This window comes from Dendrobium catenatum, unplaced genomic scaffold (genome assembly GCF_001605985.2).
Source record: "Dendrobium catenatum unplaced genomic scaffold, ASM160598v2 fragScaff_scaffold_943, whole genome shotgun sequence".
Lineage (NCBI taxonomy): Eukaryota > Viridiplantae > Streptophyta > Magnoliopsida > Asparagales > Orchidaceae > Dendrobium > Dendrobium catenatum.
This window is the reverse complement of record NW_021319405.1, coordinates 778,600-805,624: the sequence shown is the minus strand read 5'-3', so window position 1 is coordinate 805,624 and position 27,025 is coordinate 778,600. Positions and strand designations below refer to the sequence as shown.

The 27,025-nt window shown below is 34.4% G+C and overlaps 2 protein-coding genes across 6 annotated transcripts in view; one reads left to right on the top strand and one right to left on the bottom strand.

The window, feature by feature from the left end:
- The window catches only part of LOC110092319 (dnaJ homolog subfamily B member 1), a 31,094-nt gene extending 17,061 nt beyond the window's left edge, over positions 1 to 14,033 (bottom strand). For 2 of the 5 annotated variants that reach the window (XM_028697477.1, XM_028697476.1), the window contains exons 1-3: positions 13,674 to 14,033; positions 13,150 to 13,586; positions 4,412 to 4,613 (exon numbers count right to left, since the gene is read on the bottom strand). In XM_028697477.1, coding sequence (XP_028553310.1) covers positions 4,412 to 4,613; positions 13,150 to 13,586; positions 13,674 to 13,838 — 804 coding nt within the window. In that variant the 5' untranslated portion in view covers positions 13,839 to 14,033. Of the gene's footprint in view, positions 1 to 4,411; positions 4,614 to 6,360; positions 6,743 to 13,149; positions 13,587 to 13,673 lie in introns of those variants that run through there. The other 3 variants (XM_028697478.1, XR_003701680.1, XM_020816822.2) reach the window with 3 other exon arrangements.
- Positions 14,034 to 17,577: 3,544 nt separating this feature from the next.
- LOC110092331 (probable aldo-keto reductase 2) lies at positions 17,578 to 26,193 on the top strand. The gene is made up of 5 exons (XM_028697490.1): positions 17,578 to 17,868; positions 17,961 to 18,164; positions 23,560 to 23,732; positions 23,828 to 23,930; positions 25,618 to 26,193. Exons 1-5 carry the CDS (start codon positions 17,647 to 17,649, stop codon positions 25,954 to 25,956), a joined length of 1,041 nt encoding a protein of 346 aa, XP_028553323.1. The 5' UTR covers positions 17,578 to 17,646; the 3' UTR covers positions 25,957 to 26,193.
- The last annotated feature ends 832 nt before the right edge of the window (positions 26,194 to 27,025 follow it).

Sequence of the window (27,025 nt, the reverse complement as noted above, 5' to 3'; positions counted from 1 at the left end):
AATCAATAGAGAGCCTCGTTAAGTCAATCTACCACATAAATGCAATCCAAAGGCACTACACCTCTGACTGCCAAGTTCAATAACACTCCCAAGATAATATAATCTATTAATATTTTTAGTTAGCTAAGAAGATAGCTAAGATGGTTAAATTGTTAAAGTGGAGAAAGATTGTTAATCCTACCAACATTGAAAATAAAGGGCCACTTTTCCTTGCCTAACCATCGTCCTCCTAAAAACATGAAATCTGCTAAGGTAGCTTGCTATATTGTCTTATGTAACAAGGTTCGACCATTCCAGGGATAACTTGAATTTCATAAATTCAAAAGGAGGAGAAAACTCCCAACTCAAACGCCAAACCAACACAAATCATATCAAGAGCAACTCTAAGTCCTTTAACAAAGTTAATCGAGCATCCTACAGTAATTCAAAAATAGCAACGAGGGATAGACTCATCAAGTCCCCAATGATATTATTGATATTGAGCAAGCAACTTACCTTGAGCTCGAATGTTGAACATGTTGAATAAGTATAGCTTCAAATGAAAAATAACTCTCTCACTACGAATGAAAAAGCCTACATCTACAAAAAGGCCAGAATATTGTGGTGCAAGAGACAAACTCCCTTGTCCACAATAGAAGTAGGACAAAACAACCAACATAACCTGACTTAACTTCTACTACGACCATTCCTTAAAATAAGTTGCTAAGGGGGCCTTTCACATCTTCGTCCTCCTTAGATTCAATTCTGATATATGTTCCTCATAGAGTTGTTTGGAATGACAAAATTGAGGGATCCTAGCATCATTTATTTTTCATTTCTCTACCATTGAGCTCAACCTCTTGTTCTTCTTCCTTGTTGGATAGTAGCCTTGTTGCACTTGTTGGATGAAGAAGTTCACTACTATGTAGGTAGGTAATGCTCCACATCTTCATAGATGCTTATGCACCCAAAAAAAAAGTTATATGTCCCCAATGATATGGAATTAGACATCACTCAAATATATTTCATGCATTGATGAACTGCTGATGTTATCATCTCATGCTCATACAACTATGAGCATCCTAGGAGAGCCCAAAATATTGTGTCAAAATCAATGAAGTAGAACTCATATTTTGTTCTGTAACCACCGAACTAAAAGGAGAGTGCAAAGGACCTAATTATTCTTCTACCCCTTCTCGTTAAATTTGTGAGGCAAGAGAACGTCTGAGCTTAGCTTTTGAATGTTGAGTGCATACCGCTTCCTGGCCTTGAGATTCATCAAATTAAATAAAGCATCATAATCAACCAAGATCTAGTTATGCTTGACTCCATTGACGTGCACCATGATAAAAAGTAAATGCTAGTAAATCAACAAGGGCATTAAACTAAACAATCATATTTTAGGAAATTTGTGAAAACACATAAATCAGACAAAAAGAATTTAAAATTATAAATAGGAATCTTAAGACATATTTTTAATAAAACAAGCATTGCCTAATTGCTAATGGTGAGCTTCAATAGCATATACAAGAAACATTAAAAAATCATACTAACTTCAGTTAAACTATCGAAAGATCTACAGATAAAAAAAAATAATCAACATGGAATTTTATAAGCTTTCTGCTTTCATAAAAATCGCTAAAAGGGCAATTTAACCATCACTATCATTAATATTAACCATAACAATACTTTGGTCAATCCCATATTCCCATGAGTCCTTTTTTTTTTAATTCATTCATGTTAAATATCAAGATTGATAATTGCACTTTGTATGACATCTTTGTGATAATTTATTTGCAAATCACGATGATTATAGCTTTGAATTTTATAGATTTTCCACATTGAGTGCATAACACTTCAGAATTGTTGACCCCTACACCGAAACGTGCGCTAAAGAGGCGAAATCGGCAACACAATGACGGTTGGCGGGCACGACGCATCACTTGAAAGGTCAAACGACCTTCGATCGTCGACTAGATTGCGCCATTGCGATCAAAGCATCAAATTTGCCTAAGTGGGGCCGGCTCGCAGTTGAATCAGACGAGACCATCACAATCGACAACCAACGCCTAAAAACGACGCGCGACGTGGCCCAAAAGATGTTCGATCGCAAAACAACTTCGTCGTTGTGTTCGGAATGTCTGAGTCGCCTAAAAATGGCTATAATGTCACACAATTAAAATTGCAGGACAAAAATGGCACAGTTTTCTAGGCAATAGTGCTCGCATTTCAAGAAAATTGCATGAAAATCGAAGAAAAATCATGTTTTGAGTTTTATTTTTTATTATTATTATTAATTGAAAAAAAAATCAGAAATCAAATAGCGCATTACCTCGAGTACAACTCAGTGCCCGGCCACGAACACTGCACGTCGATTGCGAGCTTCGCATGACTTCTGCACAAACTCTACACATCCTCCATTCTGCTCATGTTAATAGAAGAAGCGAGCGATAGTTGGTGTTGTTCTTTTCACTCGTAATCGAATTCTTGGAGCTCAAAAATCCCGCAAGCCAACTTCTCTGTTCGAACGAATAGACCTTCTCTCATCTCCTTCCTTTATTCGAATTCTAGCTCATCTCCACACGAGCACCTCACGATCTCCGTCTCCTCTTTGTTGAGTCAAACCTCAAATCTCCATGACAGTAACCGGTTACCGCCTCTAGCCCCATTCAAACTCAACCTCCATCTACGCTTGCAGTCCAGATCCACAGATCCTTTGCTCCGATAAAACTCCTGACCCTTACGCGTAGCTCGACTGACCCTCTGCAGGCGTAAATCACTAGATCCTACTTCAATCCACGACCTGTTTGGTCTAACTGTCTCGAACACGCGAGCTCCCGCCTATTCGTTTTTCAAGCAACCGACTGTCATCAAACCATAGCAATCGTGACCTCCACACCAAGTTCGGTTCGCACATCCAACTGCACTGAGTCAATATCATGCACGCAGGCACCGAGCTTGACCAAAACCTCCGACACCTTGTCATCCAGTCTGCTTATAGTCTGCTTATCACCTGTGTCGGCCAAACTTCCCGGCTGTGTCTATTCTTCCTCGCGCATAGGTTCTGTTCGAATCCTCCAACTGGTTCCCTCACCCAATTTTACAAGCTGCAAGACCCCCCAGCTTCGGCCCCTACCCAGTCCGATCGAACCTTGCCTCCAATTTCTTCTCACCTGACGCTTCCTCACAGTTGTGAGATCCACCTGCGGCAAGCCTTACGAACTTCGATAGAGCCCTCTAGCCTCAGTAGACGTAACAACCGAGCAGATACCCTCACACAAGAGCCTAATCTAGCAAACACAAGCCGCACCCTACCTCCCTGTGTCGAGTACTCCAAAGCAGCCAACCAAACCGAACTCAATAGAGTTGAGCAACTCCTGTGTCGACCTCAGCTTGACCAAGAGAGCAAGTAAAATTATTTTGTTATTTTGTATTATGTTAATTATGATTAATTATTGCTAAATTATAATTAATTATAGTTAATTACAATTAATTATTGTCAACTTTAATTAATCATTGTTGATTATAATTAACTATAGCAAATTATGGATAATTATTATTAACTATAGTTAATTATTATTAATTATGATTACTTATTGTTAATTATAGTTGAATATCATTAATTATAATTAATCATCATCAATTATCATTGCTACTTATTTAGGGTTTGGGGTTATAAAAAAAGAAAAAAAATAAAAAATGAAGGAAAAAAGAGAGCAAAAATTTAAAAAAAAAAGAAGAAGGGGGAATTTGGTGATTTTTATCGTTGTCTCCATCCCGACATCAACGCCCTCGACCGACATCGCCAACCGATCGCAAAGGTATAATCCCAAAACCTGTCCTCAGCGCTTGCAGTGCAGCGAGCAACCATCAATGCATGCTTTTCTTAGCGTGGTAGCATGGAACTCGTTGCGGTGCTTGCGGCGAAACAGGTAAGCCTTGTGCGCGCTTTTCTTAGCGTGGTGGGAAAGAACTTAAGTATCCATAAACGTGCCTCAATGACTGCGGGGAAATAATTGTGCATTTCAAATAGGTAGCCCTGAAGGCCCATGCACACCTTTCTTGTCATGGTGGGATTAAATACTACGGCCACAGTGTCATCCGACGTCGACCGTACACGTCTTTCTTAACATGGCGGGAAGGCTAAGACCCCACAAATTTCTTGTAAACTTGGGAGATGTCGGGCTGCTACCGAAATTTCGACTAACAATGGACCTAATTTTAATAAAATGATGGGGAACAGGACTTAAAGTGAACAACAGAGAATTGAACCCTAAAGTTTAAAATACACAAATAAATTAAAATGTGAATGTTAAGTGATAATTAAGTTCATTCAAACAAGTATAAACGACCAAGCAGGGGGACTCTTCATATACACTATATGCTATCTACGAGCAAATATAAGAAAGTTATAGTAAATACGAGTACTTACAAGAAGAAAGTGGCAAGTGGCAAGTGATCTGTAGCAACATTTGTAAATAATAACAGATGATCCACCTACAGGTAGCAACGAACAACATGCAGCAAACGTTGGCATCCCTACAGTCAACAACCATTCAATGATAGGCAAGTGCATTGATCCCTCGCAAGCAAAGATCAAGTGATCAATGTACAACATTAACATCAGTGGTACCCTGCAAGCAGGAGATACAGATGCGCGTTACATGAAAACTTGCTAGCCAACATGCATATGAAACTATTAATGAATGCAGCTCAACTGGTAGCCTACATCAGCACGCAAATGTACAATACCTGCTTGCAAATGATAATATTCCCTACGAACATCCACAAGCAATGGTGATAGTAGATGTGCTGCAAGGATGTTGAGTCCCCTAAGAACATTGATATGCATGCAACGTGATATTTGCGAGCATGGGATATGGTGTTCCTGAAGCTGAGTCCTTACACACAAAGGACGATCGCTAACAGGAAGAACGAAAAGCTAGCTCCAAGATATTTTGGCCTTTATAAGATATTAGAGAAAATTGGAGCAGTGGTGTATCGTGTGAGGTTGCCCCCCACAGCCACCATACATCAAGTGTTTCATGTATCACAGTTGAGGAGAGCTGTAGGGGATCACACATCGAGTTCAGAATTTCCAGCAACATTGACCAAAGATTTAGAAGTGGTATTGGAACCCCTTGAGTTACGAGGGGTGCGTCAGGGAGGAGGGGTAAAGGAGGTGATGATCAAGTGGAGGGATTTCCAGATTATGATGCAACATAGGAGCCTTACGAGAGGGTGCAACATCAATTCCCGTCTTTCCACTTTAAGGACAAGGTCGTTCCTTGGGAGCGGGGTATTGATACGCCTAGACCAGTCCAGGAGGGACCAGTCGAGCCGGCCCAACCCTTGGGCTGGCTCAGCACCTATAGCAAGCAGAATCCTGCTAGTCTGCATGATCAAATTGCGGCCCCCTTGGGGGTGGGGTCCACAGCTTAGGTAAGAGAGAGGGGTTGTTTAGTCTTTTTGGTTATTTTTATGTTGGCTTTAATTAGGAGTTTGCCTTAGGGTTAGGGGGACTTTTTGGTGGCTAATGTTCTGAGTACTTTGGTGTTCTTGGGCTCTAGCAGCATCTAGAAAGTTCTGGAGAGATTGATCCTCCTCTCGAATAGAAGATCGTCTTTATCTTGTTGTTTTTCTTTCATGTTCTAGCAATCAAGAGTGCTTCTCTTGTGTTTTCATCCATAAAACCCCTAAATTTTGCTTGATCAAACCACTGAAATTCTAATTTTAGCGATTAAATCCATGTTTTTCCTATTGTTTCCTATCATATTAATTTTAAAATAACCACTCAGGTCATTTTCATGAGTCTTTTGTTCACAATCATTCATGTTAAATATTACATTGATACTACACTTTGCATGAGATCTTTGCGATAACTTGTTATCCCTTAACATTTTCTAATTTTACAGATTTTCTGCATTGAGTAGATACCACTTCAGGGCCTTGACATTCATCAAATTAAGTGAAGCATCATAATCAATCAAGATCTAGTTAAGCTTGGCTTCATTGATGACCACCATGACAAAATGTGAACGTAAGTGAAGCAAGCAAAGTTTAAGGAATTTGTGAGAACGCGTCAATAATTCAAATAGAATGTCATATTACAAATAGAATTTTTAAGTCATATTTTTAATTAAACAAATATTGTCTAATATCTAATGGTGTGCTTCCATAGTTCATATGAGAAAGTACAAAAACCATGCTTACTTCAGTTATGTACCAAGAAAGTTGAATATGATATATTCCACAAATAAAACAAAATGATAGCCATGAAATTTTATGAATTGGCATAAAATTCATCATAAAAGTAGTTTAATCATCACCATCATTAAGCTCGATTTACCGCTACATACTACTTACTAGAGAGGGTCGACACTCCTGAAAGCTCATAGTTCAATATTCTTCACATGCGATCCCACATTTTCTCGGATTGAAGCCAAGGACAAGCACTCGGTCAAATCTCTTAGCAGAAGGGGGGATGACCTTGAATTAAGCAAAGAACACAACGAAGCGAGACATATTGGAAAGGAAAATACTAACCTTAACATAACAACATGGGCTAGTCTTAAGAGTCCTTTGATCTTCATTCCTTCATATTAAATATCACATTTGGTAACTGCACTTTCTATGAGATATTTGCAATAACTTATCATCACGTATATTAATTATATCTTTCAATTTTATAGATTTTGCGTGTTAAGTGCATACTGCTTCAGGCCCTTCACATACATCAAATTAACTGAAGATCTAATTAGGCTTGGCTCCATTGATGTCCACCATGACAAAGAACGGATGTTAGTGAATTAAACAAGCGTGCTAAAATAAACTAATTGGGTTTAATGAATCTGTGAAAGCAATTAAATCAGTAAAGAAAATTTACTACAATAAATAGCATTGTAAGTCAACTTTTTATTAAAACAAGTATTCTCTAATTGTTAATAGTGAAATTCAATAACTCATATAAAAAAGTACAAAAAAAATCATACTTCGGCTGGTACCAAGGAAGTTACCTTGCTAAAATCTAGAAATAAATAAATGATAGTCATGAAATTTTATAATTTGGCATTAAATTTATCATAAAAACAATTTAACATTCAGCGTCATTGATATTAACCTTAACATAACTACTTAGGTCAATCACTTCAGTCCTTTTTTCCCATTCATTGATATCAAATGTCCCGAATGATATATGCAGTTTGTATGAGATCTTTACAATAACTTATTAACTCTTCCCATAAATTATATAATCCTTTTTTATTGTTTTATTAAATGCTCAATGTTTTCCAAAACACAATATACAAACTATATGAAAGGGTGTTACAACTTCAAAGCACAAAACAAGACTGCATTTCTTTTATAGTTACAAAAAATATGAATACATGTAGTAGTAGTATCATTGAATTAATAAAAATATATTCTATTACATTAAATCATCATAACTTTTATCCCAGCTATAAGGGTGGGCTTAATCCTCTTTTTTCTTTGTTCAATTGAGCATTGCATCAGGTGCTAAAAGTATTCTTTGTAAATATTTTTAAACAATGTCTATCTATGATACCTTAAGTATATCCATTTGTATTCTAGACCCCATCTAAAGTGATTTTATCTACCAATATAGCAAATATATTTCTACCCATCATTGTATAATTCCAAATTATCCATGCCTATTTTCAACAACATTATCTTAAAGAATTATAATTCCTACTTTCGTTACACCCTTGCAAGAAAAATCTCATTTTCATTGCACTCAACTTACACAATTGATGATTTTATTTACTGCTCAACACTCAAATCCATACAAAAAAGTCAGCCTAGTCGTACTTTTTATTAAACTTAACTTTAGGTCTTCTACTTATCCCATATTATTGAAGCATTTCTCCATTTTAACCACCCAATATTAACTCTCAAAGTTATATCCACGTCTATATTCTCATTCTTTTATATAATGAATTCAAAATACCTAACATTGTCACCAAGCTATTACTTTGGCTAACAAAAAAATTGATCGGTAATTATTAACATCACACCCACTAAATTGCATATCATATACTCAACATGCTAATTATAAGCCTTCTACCTCATAAAATTTTTCCCATTATCCCAACATTTCATTTATTTAGTATATCTCTTATTAATTAAAATTACATCATATGTGAAAAAATACACCAAGGTAACTCACTTTAAATATATTTATAAGCATATTCATAACCAAAACATAAAGATATGAACTTGATGTTGATTCTTGATATAATTCAAACAAAGACTCTTTGGTCATTTCACAACTTCTAAAACTAAAAAGTGTTCCATTATATAATCATAGGTAAATCCAACCTACTTGTGACTTATATTTCTTCCTTGATACACAAAAAATTAATTTTCTTAATACTCAATCATATGCCTTCTCAAGATTAATAAAATCATATGAAGATCCTTTCAATGCTCGTTATATTTTTTTACAAAGTATTAATACACAAATATTAATTCCATAATAGACTTTCCTAGCATGAAATCAAATTGTTTATCCAACATATCTAGTCAAACTAATGCTCAAACTCTCCCCAATAATTCATTGTATGGCTCGTAAATTTCTTAGTCTATGATTACTGCAACCATGAACATTTCATATGCTTCTTTTCCAATTATTTTGTCATCTTACTCTTCAAGAATCTATTGAAAAGGCTTATGCACAAAACTATTGCAATATCCCTTATAACTCCACAAATGTCAATAACAAACTCATATGGACCTAAAGCTACACATTTATACATCTTCATAAAAGTTAGCTTCACCATACTTTCTTTTTTTATCTATAATATATCCCATTATTTCACTTATGATGTTCTTTAGAAATAGTTGCTTACTCTAAAATCTCATTTAATGATTTCTCGAAGCAATATTTCCATATTTACTTTATGCCTCCACACTTAATTAAGATTAAGATCCTAGAACTTTTGCTTCTGATCCATCTCTTTCGATTAAATTCACTTGACCACTTATCTCTTCGCTTTGCTATTTTATATATCTCCTTTTTTCTTATCTTATCACTAAGCCTATTACGTTTAGCATAAAAAATTATAGTTTTTTCTTTGTTTATAACATTAAGTTCATGACTTCTAGCTTTCTTATAATCATTATAATAAGTCTCAATATTATATATCTTTTAATTCTTTTAAACACATTAGTTTAACTTAACAACCTTTTGTATATGTCTATTCTGCCACCAAATCTCTTTGTATTAGTGTATGATTTATTTTTAGGTTCTCTTAACCTTCTATGAAAATATTGTTACTGGAACTAGCCATCTATTTCCAGCTCACTACGCCACCATTAAAGAGTTTCAATTAACATCTTCTAGCAATCTATATTGAAGAATTACACCTTTCAAATTACACTATCTTTCATAGGGCAATTATTTCTACTGATCATTTTCTTTATACTCCTAAAATATACATTTATACCTACTAGTATATATTGTGTGGTCAAATTTTCTTTTGGAATCACTTTTATCATTAAAACAAGAACAGCAATTAAAATTTTGAATGCATTAAATGCAAAATTTAATAGAAAAATGAAGCAATAACTTGGCAACAATAAGAACTACAAGGAAAGAAAAATCAAGCAACGCAAAAGTCAAAAAGTATCCACACTATTATAAAAAAATAAGTGTAATTGAAGCATGCAATTAAAAGCTCTTGCAGTTCAAGAGTGATAAGCATATTTCACTATTTCAAGGCACCCTTTTGTTTTGTTCAATATTTTTGGGAAAAGAAAGGTACTTAACTTATTCAGCATGTGCCTAAATGTACTCTTGACAAAAATTAGTTTTCCCACGTGTTATTTTGTAAAAGAATACTCCTTAAAATTATTATTTAATTTCCAAAACATATTTCTCATATTCTTCCATGTACCTTTAAAACAAGACAAAGGCAACGCTCTCTTCCTAGCTGAAGCAAAATTCTACAAATATGATTTAGGTTAACATAGGCATCAACTAGATCCATTCCAGCTGAACAAAATTCCATTTTTTACAATTTCTTATGCTAATCCTACTTCCAAAAAAAAAAGCAACGCTCTCTTCTCATTTCTTTCTCGTTCTCTTACCATATTCATTAGTTAAAGGTATCTTCAATAAAGCACTTCAGCCAAATCTAACAGCATAGAGAGGTGTTATCTTATTGTCAAACAAACATGCAAAGTGAAACTTCAATCTTAGTTTTATATTTATCAACGAACAACCCAAAAATGATCACTCCTTTCTTGTTAGGGATTACTATTCGCCTTGAGGCTCATAGAAAAATTCATTTTTTCTGCATCTCCTCACTCCATCACCAAGTCTCACTACTTGCATTTAACTTTCTTATAATATTAGAACCTCCATAGGACTCTCTTAAATATAATTAATTATCTTAACCTATAATAATTCAAATGCAAACTTAAATTTCCAAGTTCCTTCTTTTAACAATCTATTTTTTAACATTAATTGTGTTTCTCTTTCAAGTTCCAATATCTTACCACATGTCAATTACCTCTTTAGATTTTTTTTCTAATCGCATCTAAAGTATTCAATCATGATTACTATTTTGTTTTTGGTGATTAAGCTCTTTCTTCTAAATATATTGCATTCAGAGCCGAATATTCTACTACTTTAAATAGAAATTAATCTCCATGTTATGGCGTAGATCCGTTGTTGATAGTAACTACATAGTCTACTCTCTTCTTGAAGTATCTTCATTTTTATTATGTCCGGTCCTACTACAAATCATTTTGATCATGTTTTTATTACCCATTTCATGGCAACTAAAAAATTTACATGATATTAATGCTATCTTGATTGTCTCATTAATATGTTAGAGTGATGATCCATTTCTATCGAATAATGGCAGGTATAGTTTAGTAGTAAAAGTCTGATATCAAGCCACAAATCAGCCTATAAAAGATTTTCAAAACTAACTAGTCTTCTGCAAAATAATTATATGTTTGTTCCATCAAGCAATATAAAGTTAAAAGAACAAAGCATCCTAAAATAGAGACACTTAAGAACCACTAACTCATGCTCTAAGCAAGGATTTGAACCTCTAGTATGTGTAGGTTCAAAGTCCACATCAGCAATATCAAATACCACACCGCAATAACCTTGTCACCACTGCCAAGAACTCAACAAACTAAACCAACTTCTCAAAATAAGTAAAAGTTATGCCCAATACAACTACTTTTACATTATACTAATTCTAGTTTATAGAGTTCCTAGAAAAAGCCAATAAACTTATGCACAATTCAGCAAAAATGTGAATATCCAGTTTGTGTATATGTCTAAATTCCGCATCTGAAATATCCAATTAATATTACCACTCTACAATTGTAATATCCCGTATTTTGATTCAGGAAAATTATTTTTTTCAAAAGTCAATATAAGTCAAAACCACAAACCGTCTTCGTCATAGCACTGATATTATAGTATTTTAATTATACAAATTTTTTCGTGATTTTTTAGTGCCGGTGAAAATTCTTAAGAATTTGACAACACCTGTCGGTACAACTGGGGATTTTGAAACCGTTATGTGTCCATTTTGCAAACTAATTTTAGCAATATTTTTTAAATAAAATGATTTATTTTATGGATATTTTCTATAAATTTTGAAGCCCTATAAAATTTATATGCATTTGTATATTGAAATTTTGATTAATTATATAATTATATTTGATGTGAAACATAATAGGAATTGCAGGAAGTTAATAAAAAGATGCTAAGCTTGCTAATTTTAAAATTAATGTTTCACAATATTAGATTTTAGGATTTCTTAGTTGTTGATGTGCTTTGGCATGCAGTTACAAACGAGATTAGTAGGACAATTTAAATTAACAACAAGATTATAGTAAAGCTAGATGCATAAGTAACATAAATCTACCATTTAACAAATAGAAATTTCACCTTGAGTTTCCCTCGCTATCACTATTGAGGCTGTTTTAACGGGAGAATAATTGCAGCAAACTTAAAGATGCCACAAAAAGACATAAGGCGCCTATAGTATAACCCGACGAAAACTTAGCCGGAGGGGAAGAAGTTGGTAAATGTTGAAGAACTCGCCACTATCCAGAGGTTTGATGTTCTTCAACGGCCACCGTCAAAGTGAAGAGGATCCGGTCGACAAAGTCTTCAACGATGTGGTCAATCTCCAAGTTGAGGTCGAAGAAGGATGATCTCAAAGCATCTACTCTTCCTTGATCATCGTATATGAATCCATGGTCTCTTTCAGGATCGGCCATTCATGGGGGAAGTAGACCAAGTGGGAGTGTCTTCTTCCTTGGAAGGTATGTGAAGCAAGAGAGAAAAAAAAAAACAATGGAGGAGTTAGGGATTGGAGGAGTTCGACCAAAGCTAGGATAAGAGGCCTCTTTAATTTCAGCTTTTGTGAGCTTATTATAAGTGGTAAAATATTTTTAGGTTAGGGCAGATGATTATGAGTGTGAGATTGATCAGCATTCCTCAGGTTCTATTTCTTTTTTTGTTTTAGATATTCTTTTGTACTTATGACAGAGTAGTTGTGGTACGAATGTATAGATCCTGAGTAGTATATATAATTTTTGAGAAATGAATACAGATATATATATTGATGTTTTGATAGATAGTTTTATTTCTACTACTGTTTAGATTGATAAAAGAAATTAGATGGCTCTGATTGTATAAATTAAAAGATTAAAAAAATAATTCTTTCAAATTAAATTATGGGGCATCACAACAATAACCATAGTCACCACTATCAAGTACAAGAAAAAACTCAAGCAACTTAGCAAAACAAGAAAAATATATGCCTAATTTAACTACTTCAAAATTAGAGTATCAAACTAATTCCAATCGATTGAGTTGCAACTAAAAATCATCAATCGTCAAATCTATTAAACTAAAATGTGCTAGGCAACATTAATGATATTGAGCAGCCTAGCCGTAAAACTTAGCTAAAACCTAAAATCGTTTTGGACAACTAGTTCTGAACCCCAAAGAATGCACTAATAAGACCTGCCTAAACAATTAGAACGCATAATGGTGCACACTATAATCCCATCTGTAATTGGCCTTCTATAGAAAAACTAGAACAGAGTTCCGACGCATTAGACCAAACGGGCACAAGAAAACGAAAAACACTGTAACATGTTTCGCAGACTCACCCGCTCCTATCGGAAACCTCCCTAGAAATTTTCATCTTCTTAGTGCCCCCTTTGTACAAATCCTCCAGGCTGCAAGGCAATCGGTTTTCTATAGCGGCCGCTTTCTGAGGCCGCTGCGGATTCATCGACCCCTCCCCACCAAATTGCGAGCCTAAGAACTCATCACCAAACATCCCACTAGGAAATCTCGAGCCACCCCTCATTCCATTGACCCCTGCGCTGCCACCCCCACCAAAAAATGGGCTCGAGAACCCAAAGAATTCAGTAAAAATGTCGTCAGCGCTCCTTGGATTGAACCGAAACGTAGTGGATCCGTCCCCTCCGCTGAAGAAGGAAGATCCTCCTGAAGCGCCTGAACCTGGCGGAGGGACCTGTCCTTTCAACCCTTCCTCGCCGTACTGATCGTAGACTGCTCGTTTCTGGGGATCACTGAGGACCTGTGGAGAATGTCAATAGGGGTTGAGCCAAGTTTGGATCTTTGGTCTAATGGTGACATAGTTTGCACGTTAAACGATCCGAAATACCTCATAGGCTTCTGAGATCCTCTTGAACTTGGCTTCGGCCTCCTTCTTGTTGTTTGGATTCTTGTCCGGGTGCCATTTCATGGCGAGCTTCCTGTAGGCCTTCTTGAGATCGTCATCCTTGGCGTTTCTGTCGACCTGGAGGATCTTGTAGTAATCGACTCCCATCGCCGATTCTTTCTTTCTCCACTTCTCTCTCTTTTCTCCTTTGCTTCCTCGTTGTTCAGTCACACGGTGTTCCTGATCACAGTAGTGGTGAGGTATCGAGGACAAGGAAAGGTGGGAGAGAAATGAGAAGATCTGTGCATATAAATGTTGAGGCAAGATTCACTTCATCCTCAATGGATCCAAAGCAGTAGGTGTAGTATAGAGTCGTTCGCTATAAGTAGACCCTAATTTTGCCCCAAAAAATAATTATTGAGGCAGATATTTTAAGGGGAATTTTAATTTTATGTCTCAAAATGATGAAAATTAGATAACTATGCTCATTATTTTTGTCTTTGAAAAATATGATTCATTTATATCAAAATACTCTCACTTGTATATGTGGCCTTCTCATAGAAATCTGTCACTAATGATTCGAAATTTTAATTTAAACATCGTCCAAATTATATTTGAATCAAATTCGAATTAGATTCAAACAGTGTCTAAATATTTTTTGAAATTTGTTCGAACCTCGAATTAAATTGAGCAAAGTAGTTGTTCTCTATTAGGAGCGACATGAATGTTATTATTTGTCATTCTGAAAGGCATGAATGTCATTATCAACGATTTCAATATAGAGTGAACGGCATTGCTCGTGATGCAATAGCTAGATGAGAGGTCAAGGTGAGAAGAAACCATATCTTTCTTGGGGATGGCATCAACGAGAGTGGCGGTATATGAAGATGAGAGGTGTTCACAATGGGAGCTCACTAAGTGAAGGTGTCACTAGGGCCGATGGTATGTGAAGGTCAAAGCTTGGAATGGCATCAACGAATTGATGGTTTGTAGAAGTGAGAAGCGTTTGCAATAAGTGGTTGCTGACGGAAGGCGTCAACAACATCGACGACGGATAAAGAAGAAGAACGATTCACTACAATAACTCACTAAGAAGTCATTAACTGGAGCACTATGTATGAAGGAGAAGATGGGTTCGCATGATCGAGCCCAGTTCAAACAATGTTTGAACTATACTCGAGTAGTATTTAAAGAAGGATCGAACAACTTTGAATCTTGTTTTGATTAGAATCAAACTCAAATTTAGGTTTGAATTAAGTTCAAACATGTGTTTGAAAAAGCTTCAAATTTGAATATATTTGGCTCATTTCAGATGCTCGACTTCAAAAAACTATCACCATTAAGGATAATTTGGCTAAAAATGAATTTCAAGCATATTTCTCCATAAAAAATAATAATAACAAATACATTTCCCTAATTTTTGTTATTATGATGCATATAAAGTCAAATTTCCCTTTTATAGTATTAAATCACACTCAATTTTAATTGGTCAAATATCTATGATCTTTATTTTCTCGAAAAAATATGTCCAAAAATTTGTTTCACACAAAAAGCCCCTCTTATATTTGTGGACTACTTCTTAAAGTTCACCGCGAATGAACTAATCCAATATAAAAGCTATAGGAATCATGCACAACAAAAGCGATCAATAATCTAATACTTGAAAGCCATAATTATGATGACCAGATAAAAAACCTAGTAGATACATATATGAAATAAGCAATACTATATGTGATATTTTATAAGATGAGTAGATTATATTAAGCATTATGTATGTACCTCCAAATATTCAAAAAATCGGGTTCAAGTCAAGTTAGCCCAATTCAAGATAATTCAAGTCAGACTACTTGGGTTTAGCTCAAGTGAGACTCAAAAGTCTACAAATTAACTTGCCACAATCAGGTGAATGTGATTTAAGAACTCATCCCAAGCAATTAAGTATGATTTATAAACTCAAGACTAGCAACTTCATTTGCAAAAATATTTACAAGCTATTTATTCACCAATACTTGCCAAGCCAGAGACTTTTTATGAGCTTGATTGACAACTTTACTAGTAGAACATCCTAATTAAGCTATACATGTTTTCTATTTTTTTGTTTATTCTTATATAGATCTGTATATGACCAATTCTATAATGCTCAGGCCCCAATTCAAAATAGGGGGTCAAAGAAGGAATGAGCTTATTTTACAAAAAAATTTATACTCAAACTTGTTCAGTATAAATCTTGGGGTTTATCATTTTTTAATTTTTTTTTTTCTCTCACTCTCTTTTTCTTCTCTATTCTCACTCATTATTCTCAGTATAATTGGGTATGCATCATAGACAATTATGTATTCAAAAATATAATTTATATGATACTTAATTATATAACTACAAAAACTCATATCAATTAAGTTGATTCTAAAAATACATCCAAGTAATGATATCAAATAAATATTTAAGCTAAATAAAACTATTTGAATAAAAAAAATATATGCAAAGGATGATAACATAACACCAACTTATAAATTTATTCCATTTGAACTCTAAACACATGTATCACCATAAAAAAGATTATGTTGATCGAATAAATTTGTAGCACTTATAAATTATTAGATGATAACATACAAAATTGTTTTATCGTCAAATCACTAATGTGTTAAATATGAATCATATAGGCTCATAGGTTAATCATATCCCTTTGTTTGATGATGATGATAAACGAATTTTGGAGTGATGGAATAATAACGATGATAATAAATAAAATTAAACTCTTTCACATTCTATGTATAAAAGAAAAATAAATTCTCCACTTAAATGCATGCATATGCTTAACATCATTTTTTATGTGCACCGGCATATAATTTCTTTCCTTTTGAGATCATCAAAAAGGTTCTCTTGCCAAGCATTCAAGTCACCCATAATCTTACATGCCCTTACTTGCTTAAAATTGTGGCTCTATAAGTCACCAAGAATAACGAGTCCTATTATGATCTATGCATTTAGGCATTGAACTTGCCTAAGGAACACCATATGTTGCATGCCATATAAGGCTATTTATCATCAAACTCTCGGCCATCATACAAAGTACTCGTTCATATAGTAGAGATTCGCATTAAGGTTTCATTTGGGACGATTTTCTTACTGCTTCTTAAAGCTGCCTTAAGAAGCATTAAGAAAGTCGTCCCAAATGAAGCCTAAGAGAACTCGTTAAAGGCACTTGTCCTCTTATTGGAATTTGTCTAATTCTCATAACTTGTCCACAATTCTACCAAATAGACAAATGAAACCAGCCATAAGAATGACTATATTCATATAATTGATACACCATTTTTATTTTTTGTAACGCATCCTATATCATTGACCTTAACTCTGCCTATAAATAAAGGTCATTAATTAAGTGTAAGTATTACATCACATCATTAAACCCTTCATTTGTTAACTCTTAATAGGTTTTCTATCTAGAATCTCTAAAATTATGTCTGTCTAGAATATCTACATTTATGATTTTACATGCTATTTATTTGTCTAAGAGCCCAAAAAACCGCTTTGTAATTTCCTAGCAATAAAAGATAATACTTAAGCCATAATTTATTTGTTTTTCTCTTTAAAAATCTTAGACTAAGCCCAGAAATATAATAAAATCTCAATATCACTTCATAAATAAAATTAGATCTATATGCCCATCTCATCATTATAAAATATCTTACTTTATGATTTTTATGATGTGGGTCACTGAGAATATTAGAGTCAATATTTAATTATAATTTAAGATTATTTTTGTAAAATATTTTTAAGTTAAGATAAATCTTATTATAACATTAAATATTAATATTCTCTTATTTTTAGATTAATTGTGGATTTAGCAAATTCAGGGAAATAATATTTTAAAAATCGCAACGCGAAATGAACGCCAAGTATGAATGAAGAGGTACCCCGCGACAGCGAACACAATCTGAAGCAGTAGAACCAAGAATTGGAAAAGAGGGAAGCCATGGCCGACTCCACTCTCGTTCCTCGAGTCAAGCTCGGGTCGCAAGGGCTTGAGGTCTCGCTCCAGGGGCTCGGGTGTATGGGCATGTCCGCCTTCTACGGCCCGGCCAAGCCGGAGAAAGACATGATCGCGCTCATCTATCACGTCGTTCGTTCCGGCGTCACGTTTCTTGATACTTCCGACGTCTACGGACCCTTCACCAACGAAATCCTCCTGGGAAAGGTTTTGATCCGCATCTTATAATCCTCTTTTAGTGCTTAGTGTTTTAGCTGACGGTTTTGCAAATTGCTTTGCACGATTGTTGTTCAATGTAGGCTCTAAAAGAAGGGCTTAGAGAGAAAGTTGAACTCGCGACCAAGTTCGGAATCAGATTCTATGATGACGGGAGGAGGGAAATCTCAAGGGACCCTTCCTATGTGAGAGCGGCCTGCGAAGGGAGCTTGAAGAGACTTGGTGTTGACTGCATCGATCTATATTACCAGCATCGGGTTGACACGCGTGTCCCCATCGAAGTTACGGTACGTTTCTTCTGCCACTCCCGGTTGGGGAGATTTTTATGTTGGTTTAGCTTTAAATTATTGTGTGCCCTGAGTTAGTATTTTAATGTTATGTTATTTAGTATTAGTGTTGTATTAGTGTCAATATTGAGTAAAAGACTGATTTAATCACAATAATTTTTTGAGCTAAGCTCACCTCCAATTGAGGGGATTCTAATCCTTCCAATTATCATGTTTATTGCACTATAATCAGTCACCAATTCCATTCCTCTAATATGATTAAATGAATGATTTTTAAGATCTGTTTCAAAATCAGAGATATATGGAAAATACGATCAAATCAATTTGATCCTGATACATTATCGTGATGTTTGGCTTAAGAGTGCTTCTATTTGTAGTTGTTAAGCAGCTAATAGTTGATGAGATGACTGTAATTGATTAATCATTGATATTGTAAGCTTTCCTAGTAATTAGATACAAACTATAGTATTTAATAGCTATTATTACTAATAATTAGATAATTGCAGTTTCAATTGGTTCAAGATGAAAAATTAAGTGCTACTTCAAATTGATTTGCTCCTACTTTGAATTAATTTCAGGAAACCAACTAACCATGTCGAGAATTGCGCTCTAATGATCTCCGCACGTTTATTGAATGAGATGATGACCACCTTAGCTCTTATAGTATCATATCATGTTAGAATGCTTGTCAACCCTCTGTCAAGCAGATGAAACACATCTAATTGATCGATTTTGGGGTTCTGACGCAAATTTGATTGTCTAGTTTAAATAATTTTCAATATTAATCTCAAGGATACCAACATAGATTGGATGAAGTGTTGAAGATTTTAAAGGGAACTAATCTTGGAGTTGAAGACCTCCATCCACCCATCTATTCAATTGACCAAAGCACCAAAATACCCTCAATCAAGGAACTTTTTAATCTAATACAGATCTTAAAAATTATATGAATAGGTATTTTACTATGTAATCAACTAGGGGATTAAAACATCTTAATCAAGGGACATTTAAGTTTTCCATGTATGTCCTAATTAATATTGATTATGAATTCATTATATAATTGCTAATGAATGAAAATACATTTCATGTAATCCCTAATAAAAATTCCCAAGGGGGTAATATAAGTTTAATTTTCATTCTTTCTATTCTTTTTTTGAAGGGAGAAAGGTTCTCCTTTGAGTCATTGCTCTTTCATTACACAGTGGAAACTATATTGCTTTTGTTTTTGTTTTCAGCTCAATTGTTGACCTGAGCAGTGAATGGTTTTCATAGGGACAATCCTTAGGTTTTCTTGCCAACCTCTTGTTTTTGTTAATTGTATGCAAGGCACAAAATTGTGCTCAAGAAAACCCATTAACACAAATTCTACTGGTATCCAAGGGCTTTTGTTATATGTATTAGATTGACATCATCTATTGGAATCCATTCCACTATCATCGATTGGTGTAACACAAACCATTCAACTTGGACCTTTGTGCACTATGCAATGCACTACCACCCCTTTTGGAGATATAGAAAGGTTGAAACTCTCCTCCTTGTATGGGCCGACCCTTCTTGTTTTAGCAATCATTAGCATTAGAGAACTCTTGATCCCGACATCATGTCTTAAGGTGCAATATAGGAGGCTCACTTGTTATTGAGAGCATCTAGTAAATTCTTTTAGGGATAACAATGGTGTTGTAGTGCCAACCTATACTCGTAGCTTAATTGAAACTTGTAGCTTCAATGCTCTCTCTTTTACAAATAATGTCACTTATTTGTAGCTTTGATGCTTGCTTCCCACATGACATCATTTTATGCACCTCTTTATGTAGCATCAATGCTTGCCCCTTGATTAACACCCTTGTGTGCACATTTTTATGCATCTTTGATGATTATTTCTCAGCCATTATCTCTTGTTCCCCTTTATGCATCTTCAATGATCACATTTTAGTCATCATAATCATCTATACCTCTTTACACCGCCGCCTCTATGTTCACTCAACCATCATCTTCACTTGTATCTCTTCAAACTGCCTCAATATTTGCTCCTCAACCATCATCAACATCTTTACCTCTTGCTTACAACTCAACTAACATCATCTCTTGCATGACTTTGGTGGTCATGTCACTTGTATTACATTATTCAACTTTGATGCCTGCCCCTCAACCAATCATGATCTTCATGCAACCTCATTGCTCAAGCCAATCACATCATTTGCTCCTCTAAGTTAATTTTGATTACTACTCCTTGGTCTATCATTCCATCAAAGTTTCTTTATCTGTTTATCAACATATGGCATCTTTATAGTTGGTGAAACTTTACCAATAAATCACCCTAGGGGGGGATGGTTGGGGCAGCTCCCGTTCATGTAAAGATATATCAAGAATGCTAAGTTGGATGCCTTTAACTTCAGTTCAATAACTTAAACACCACAATATTGGCTTAGGATTGACAATAATTTAAAAGTTTCATATTTGCATTGCCATGCAACATTTATAATCCTTAGCCTAAATGTCCGCCTCTTAGCAATATTATGACTTTGACTTTGAAAGGGTAAGTTTAGCCATGGGCGGACCACATCTTCACATCATTGAGTAAGGTTATACACTCCCACTCCCTTAAAAGGGTTCAACAATACCTAGTTGGACCTTTTACCCTTAAGTGGACTCTCCACCTTTAGCAAGGTCATGAATTTGACTTTGGAAGGCTAAGGTTGTCTTCACAATCTTGAGTAAGGTCTTGCTCATCTATGTTGCACCTCAAAAAAAGGTCCAACAATCACAAGCTCAATTTTCCACCCTGGGCAAGGTTGTAATTTCAACCTTGGAAGGGCAAAGTAAGTCCAAGGTGGACATAGTGTTTGTAATTCTAAGATTGTACCGTCTGTACTGCACCTCAAACATGGTTCATCTTTCTCAAGTTAGATTTTTTAGCCTTAGCAAGTTCTTGTACGTGATAGGGCAAGGCCAGTCTGAGGTTGACTTGATCTTCAGAGTGTTAAGAATTAAGTTATATGCATCATTGATGCATCTCAAAAGGGTTCGATTAATCTTTGGTGGACTCATCTTGACATCTTCCATAACGAACTATGATCATTGAGTGAGATCTTCGCGAATGGTCTTAAAGGATGATCAAAATTCTTGATGTATTCTATGATTCTATCACAGTCCCGAAAAGATTGAGTTACAGTCATGCAGGGCTTAACTAAATCTTAGGTGGGTGTATTTATATTTTTATAACTAAATGGGGGCATGCTTAGATTGCCTATCTCCAATGAGTATACAGAGCCGATGCAAGTCTATCAAGTGTACAAAAACTATACGACTCTACCGGGTATGCTAAAACTATCCGATACAATTGAGTATATAAGCCCAATTCCATTGGGATAATAAAGACATCCTAAACTTTACTGAAGTCCCAAAGTAAAAGATTGGACTAATTCCTTCATCTTTCTTACAAGTCTTTTGGAGGCCGGGATCCATTTTGACTTCTTCTAATATAAAAGTTTTCTATAACGACTTCTTTCGGCTCTCTTTGCAATTACAATCTTGTACTTTTCTCCTATGATTTAATACAATTCTCACTCTCAATTTTCACAGTGGATTAAGGTCACATAACTGAATCAATTTAATCTCTGTGTCTGTGTTGTGCTTTACTTTATGAAATCTACCGTCTCGTACTAAAAGTAGATTAGCTAAGTAATCTCTTAATACACAACTCATCTTGGTCTGTTGGTTGGTAGCTTAGGCTACCAATAAGAGATCTTGGGTTCGAGTGTTGTGTATACGATGTGTGTATGAGTCTACCCTTAATTGGCCTAAATGCCAAAAAAAAAAAAGTAATAGGAAAAGTAATCTCCTATTCCTTTTTTATCTCTAAGCAAATTTCTCTGTTATTCATAGTTGTTAAATATGTTTTTTTTCCTAAAGTACATGTTTTTCAAAAGAAATAAAACAAAAATAAATCTAGGGGCCTGTTCGTTTTATAATTTTGTTTTTTCAAAAATAGCTACGTATGTTAGGAAACATATTTATTAGCTGTTTCTTGGAAATAAATTAATATTGAAAACAGCATATTTGATGTTTTCTCTTGTTTCCAAAACATCCATTATGAAAACATGAAACAAATACACAACCAAATATAATTTTGTTTTAAGTGAAATTAAAAAATAAACAACAAAACTAAAACAACTAGACGACAAAATTATACATATTACATCTATTGTGTTGTGTCTTATTTTCACGGCCAATATTAAGGAAAACTACTATAGTGGAAATAATTCCTTCCAAAATATTAATTGGTTAAAACATTTATTTATGTTTTTTAATTAACTGGTTGAAACATTCGGAGGCCGAGTGCCATAATTAGTGCTATAAACGAGTTGAGTTAAGCTTGATTTACCTTGCTTGAGCTTGAGCTTGATTAAGCTAGAGCTAGAGCTTGAGCTTTATTCTACGAGCTCGAGCTGGCTCACGAGCTAACACATTTACTAAAGAAAACACTTGGTCCTGACACAAGAGCACTCTTCATAATTAATCATGCTTTGTTCAAGGGCACGCATTTTTTTAAGGAATCTAGTCTCTGATATTGAACTCTTGGTTAGCTTTGCTGACCGGAAAGTACTAGTTTTAGTTATCATAAAATTCAATAAATGTATGTTTTATAGAAAATTTTGATTTATGGTGGCTGATAATTAGCTAAAGTTCAATCCTTTGACATTACAAGGAAAAAAATGATTGTAAAGACACTGTGCATTCGGCATATATGCAACAATGCCATATGAAATACGTAGATAATGGGCTTGGTTTCAATTAATTTCAAGTGCGCCATGCAATCTGGATTTGAAAGGTTGGATGTAAGAATAGGTTAGCCATGGAGCATTGGAATATTAATTTGTAATGTACGTTGTAGATAATAGTGGTTGGGCTTTATTCCCTCAAACTTCACTTTAATGACATGCCATATTGGCTTGGGGAGATTCCAGGGTAAAGTTATTCCCTCCTTAGATCCTTGGTGAGGGCTCTAGCACTGAATAAACCTTTTTTATTAACTTAGGCATTTTAAATATAATGATTATTAACACTTCAATATACCATTAGAATGATGCAGATTAATATGCTCATGCTTCTAATTACTTCACAACATTTTTTTACTATTTATTTATAATTATTGTGGATTGATGTTGTCTTGATGTACATTTATATTAGCTTATATAAGCTAATGATATTTATGCTGACATATATAAGCTCACATGCCTAAACCACAAATTAATGATACGATTAATGATGATGATAATATATATAAGTACATGAAATAATTTTTTTTTTTTTGCGCATTTCTTTGATATGTTTGTACTTTAGAAGGATTTTGTTCACTAAAACCAAGTTACCAACTTTACCATTTAATCTTAAGGTGGGAGAACTTAAGAAGCTAGTTGAGGAAGGAAAAATAAAATATATAGGATTGTCTGAGGCTTCTGCTTCAACAATTAGGAGGGCACATGCAGTTCATCCAATTTCTGCAGTGCAGCTAGAGTGGTCTTTGTGGTCACGGGATGTTGAGATTGATATCATTCCTACCTGCAGGTTTGTTTTATATATATTAGACATTATTGGAATGGCGTAGGGTGTTAATGATATTGTTTCCCCTAAACTATCTCTCTATTTTATCTACGTAACAGGGAACTTGGAATAGGTATTGTTGCATACAGCCCACTTGGGAGGGGCTTCTTCTCTTATGGTCCGCAGGTAGCTGATGAGCTATCAAGCCATGACTTCCGCAAGGTGCATATTCATGCTTGAAAAATGTACATTTCTCTTTAATTTGACTGTTTGTTTTAGAGTTTAATAAATAATTACAAACTGGACTAATGTGCTAGTTGTTGATTAACATGTTAGAATGCTCTTGTTAGTTGATCTAAGTATAAAAATTAAGAAGTCTCCAGCACCACTGATACCCATAGATTATCTAATATGCCATTTACAGTTGCTCTCGCATTGAGATTCAACTTTGTTTAGGTTATTCGAAGGAGAATTCTGTATAGAGTTGCAGGCTATGGAAGGATATCCATCATTTTTTTTACTTAACTGCGCATCAACCCAAAGATTATCTAAGCATGTTTCTTGCCGAACTCCTTTACTATGAAAACGAATATTAAATTAGTCTATATGGAACGAAAAGCATTTGGTATAAATATTTTCAAGGTAGTGTATTGACGAATTTCCACCCGCCTCTTGATATGCAGAGGGGGTGAAAACTTTGCCTTATCAGTAGCATTTCTACTACATCAAAGTTACTCTTACAGTCTTATGTTATGCAAAGAAACTTCCATGATTCTCTTGTTGAAGAATGCCCTTTCCTGATAAAAAAACTGTTAAACCTTTTTGAGACTTTAAAATGCCCAATTGATTCAGGATCTTTTTTAAATTGAGTTATTTAAACTATTGAAATCCAAATTTGCCTACAATTAGAACAAAACACACATGCTAGTGAAATTAAGATTATATTAATTATTTAATTACAATAATAAAAAATCAGCAAGTTACCAATTAATTTTTCATTTAATTAGAATATTAGAAACGTTTCTTCACTAAAACTTGCCTAAACTTATGACTAAAATGATCTTGCTTCTAATCAAAACTTGTTTTATTTATTTACTTTTACAAATAATAGCTATAGCCAATAGGATATGAACAACTAAGCAAAGGTTTCTTGCCAACATTCATAAGAGCAAACTTCTATCACCGAAACAATAATTCTCTTAACTAAGAATCTTGCAAATTTGAACATAAACAATGTAAAACAAAGAATCATAAAATCAGCCACCAGCTATACAATGTATTACAAGATATATGCAAGAATATTAAAAACAGCCAACAAACATAAAGAACACAAGGATTTATATGATTCGGCATGAGGTGACTACATCCCCAGAGAGAAAGTGGACTAGCAGCTATTATTAACTTGCACAAATGAAGTACAATAGCATGAACAAAGATAGATCTAGGTTACCTATTCCATACAAGAAACGTTCTTAATCTTAAGAAATTTTAAGGAGCAAAATCATCTGATCAATCTCTTCTTCCTTTTCTTGCAAAGGCCCCACCTGCTTATATTAAGAAGAAAGCATGAAAACCAAACCACATACAAGAGAAGCTACACAAGAAGCTAAAAGAAAGAAAATTTGTTAGCTTTAAACAACATGTTTTAAAATAAAACAAACTAGTACAAATTAATAGAACTTAATTACAGCTAAATATTTGATCCATAATTATAATTAACAAAAACTACAAGTATGTTGCATGTCGTAATCCTCATCCATCTTACCATGAGATTTAAACATGCTTTCCCCTCTCGAAGTGTATTTTTGTTGTAGCGACTTTAATACTTCATCATAAATTTTCTTAGGAGACATTTTTTTTATTGATGCTCGAGGTGAAAGTATTTCTAAAACTAAGTAACAAATTGCAGACGCTGCCAAGATTTCAACCTGAAAACTTAGAAAAAAATGCTGAAATTTTCGAGAGAGTGAAGGAAATCGCATCAAGAAAGGGTTGCACTCCTTCACAACTTGCACTGGCTTGGGTGCATCACCAGGGAAGCGATGTAGTCCCCATTCCTGGCACTACAAAGATCGAAAACTTCAACCAGAACGTTGGTGCACTCTCTGTGAAGCTTACGCCTGAAGAATTGGCTGAACTTGAATCATTTGCTTCAGAAGACGCTGTGAAAGGTGATAGATATGGCGCTGGAATGCAGACCTGGAAGAACTCTGAGACTCCTCCCCTTTCTTCCTGGAATCACTGGTAAGACGATCAGTCAATTTCTGCTGTTTATGTTTGTTTGGGTATCTGTAATATGCGACCATCTTCTTGCAAGTTAACCATCTTATATTGATTAGGTTGGCTTGAGCTCCCTGTGTGTGCGACTTTCTTGAGCAGATTGAATAAAACATCCTTGTCTTAATTTTGCCTGAAAACTATTCATAAATGTGTAGAAATATTGTCAATTATAGATATATGGTCGATTAATGTTTTAGTTGTTTAATATGTAATTAAAGAGCGTTTGAAGGATAAAGTTTATTTGCTTTTAGTTAAAAAATAATTGAAAATAAATAGAATTAAAAAAAAGTAATATAAATAAGTTGAAAATGAATGAGTATTTATGCGCACATGTTATCACATTAACTTATATATGCTTCATGGAGATTTTTTAACATAATACAATTCTAAATGAAGAGTTATAATAAAATTTATTCTTTCTTGCTCCTGAAGTCTAATAAGTAGATAATCTTTCTTCCAGCAGTTGAATTGAGTTCAGTGATAGATAGATGCTGTAGGGTTAATTAGTTTGAGTTCAAAATCAAAGCCAAGTCCTACTTTAGCGGTCCCTCACGCCCAAATAAACTAGAGGGGAAGCTGCGCCCTTAGTTCTGCCCGAAGTTCAGTACATATTTGATAAGTTAAGTTAGGGTGTCTTTCTTTGATTAGAGTCTGTCTTATTCTTCTGACTTGTTGCTGACATCTGTTTCAAAAAGTAATAAATCATGATTAATTCTATGTATTTAAAATAAAATTATTAAAAAAAAAATTTGTACTTTGAATTCTAACCCTTAAAATTTTATTCTACCCTTAAAAATCAAAGATAATGACTTTTAATGTTGATGGAAGTGGATAAACAATTATGATAATTTTTAAAATTAAAATACTAATTTTATAAATTGATAAAATCAAATAAAATCTTAAATAATACCATAGATATAGTTGAGTTATTTTTAGACATAACACCAAAATTCGTAAGGTCAATATAATTATTAATAAAATATTGTTCACAATATAAATGATAAAAAAAATTATATTTTACATCCGAAAAAAAATCA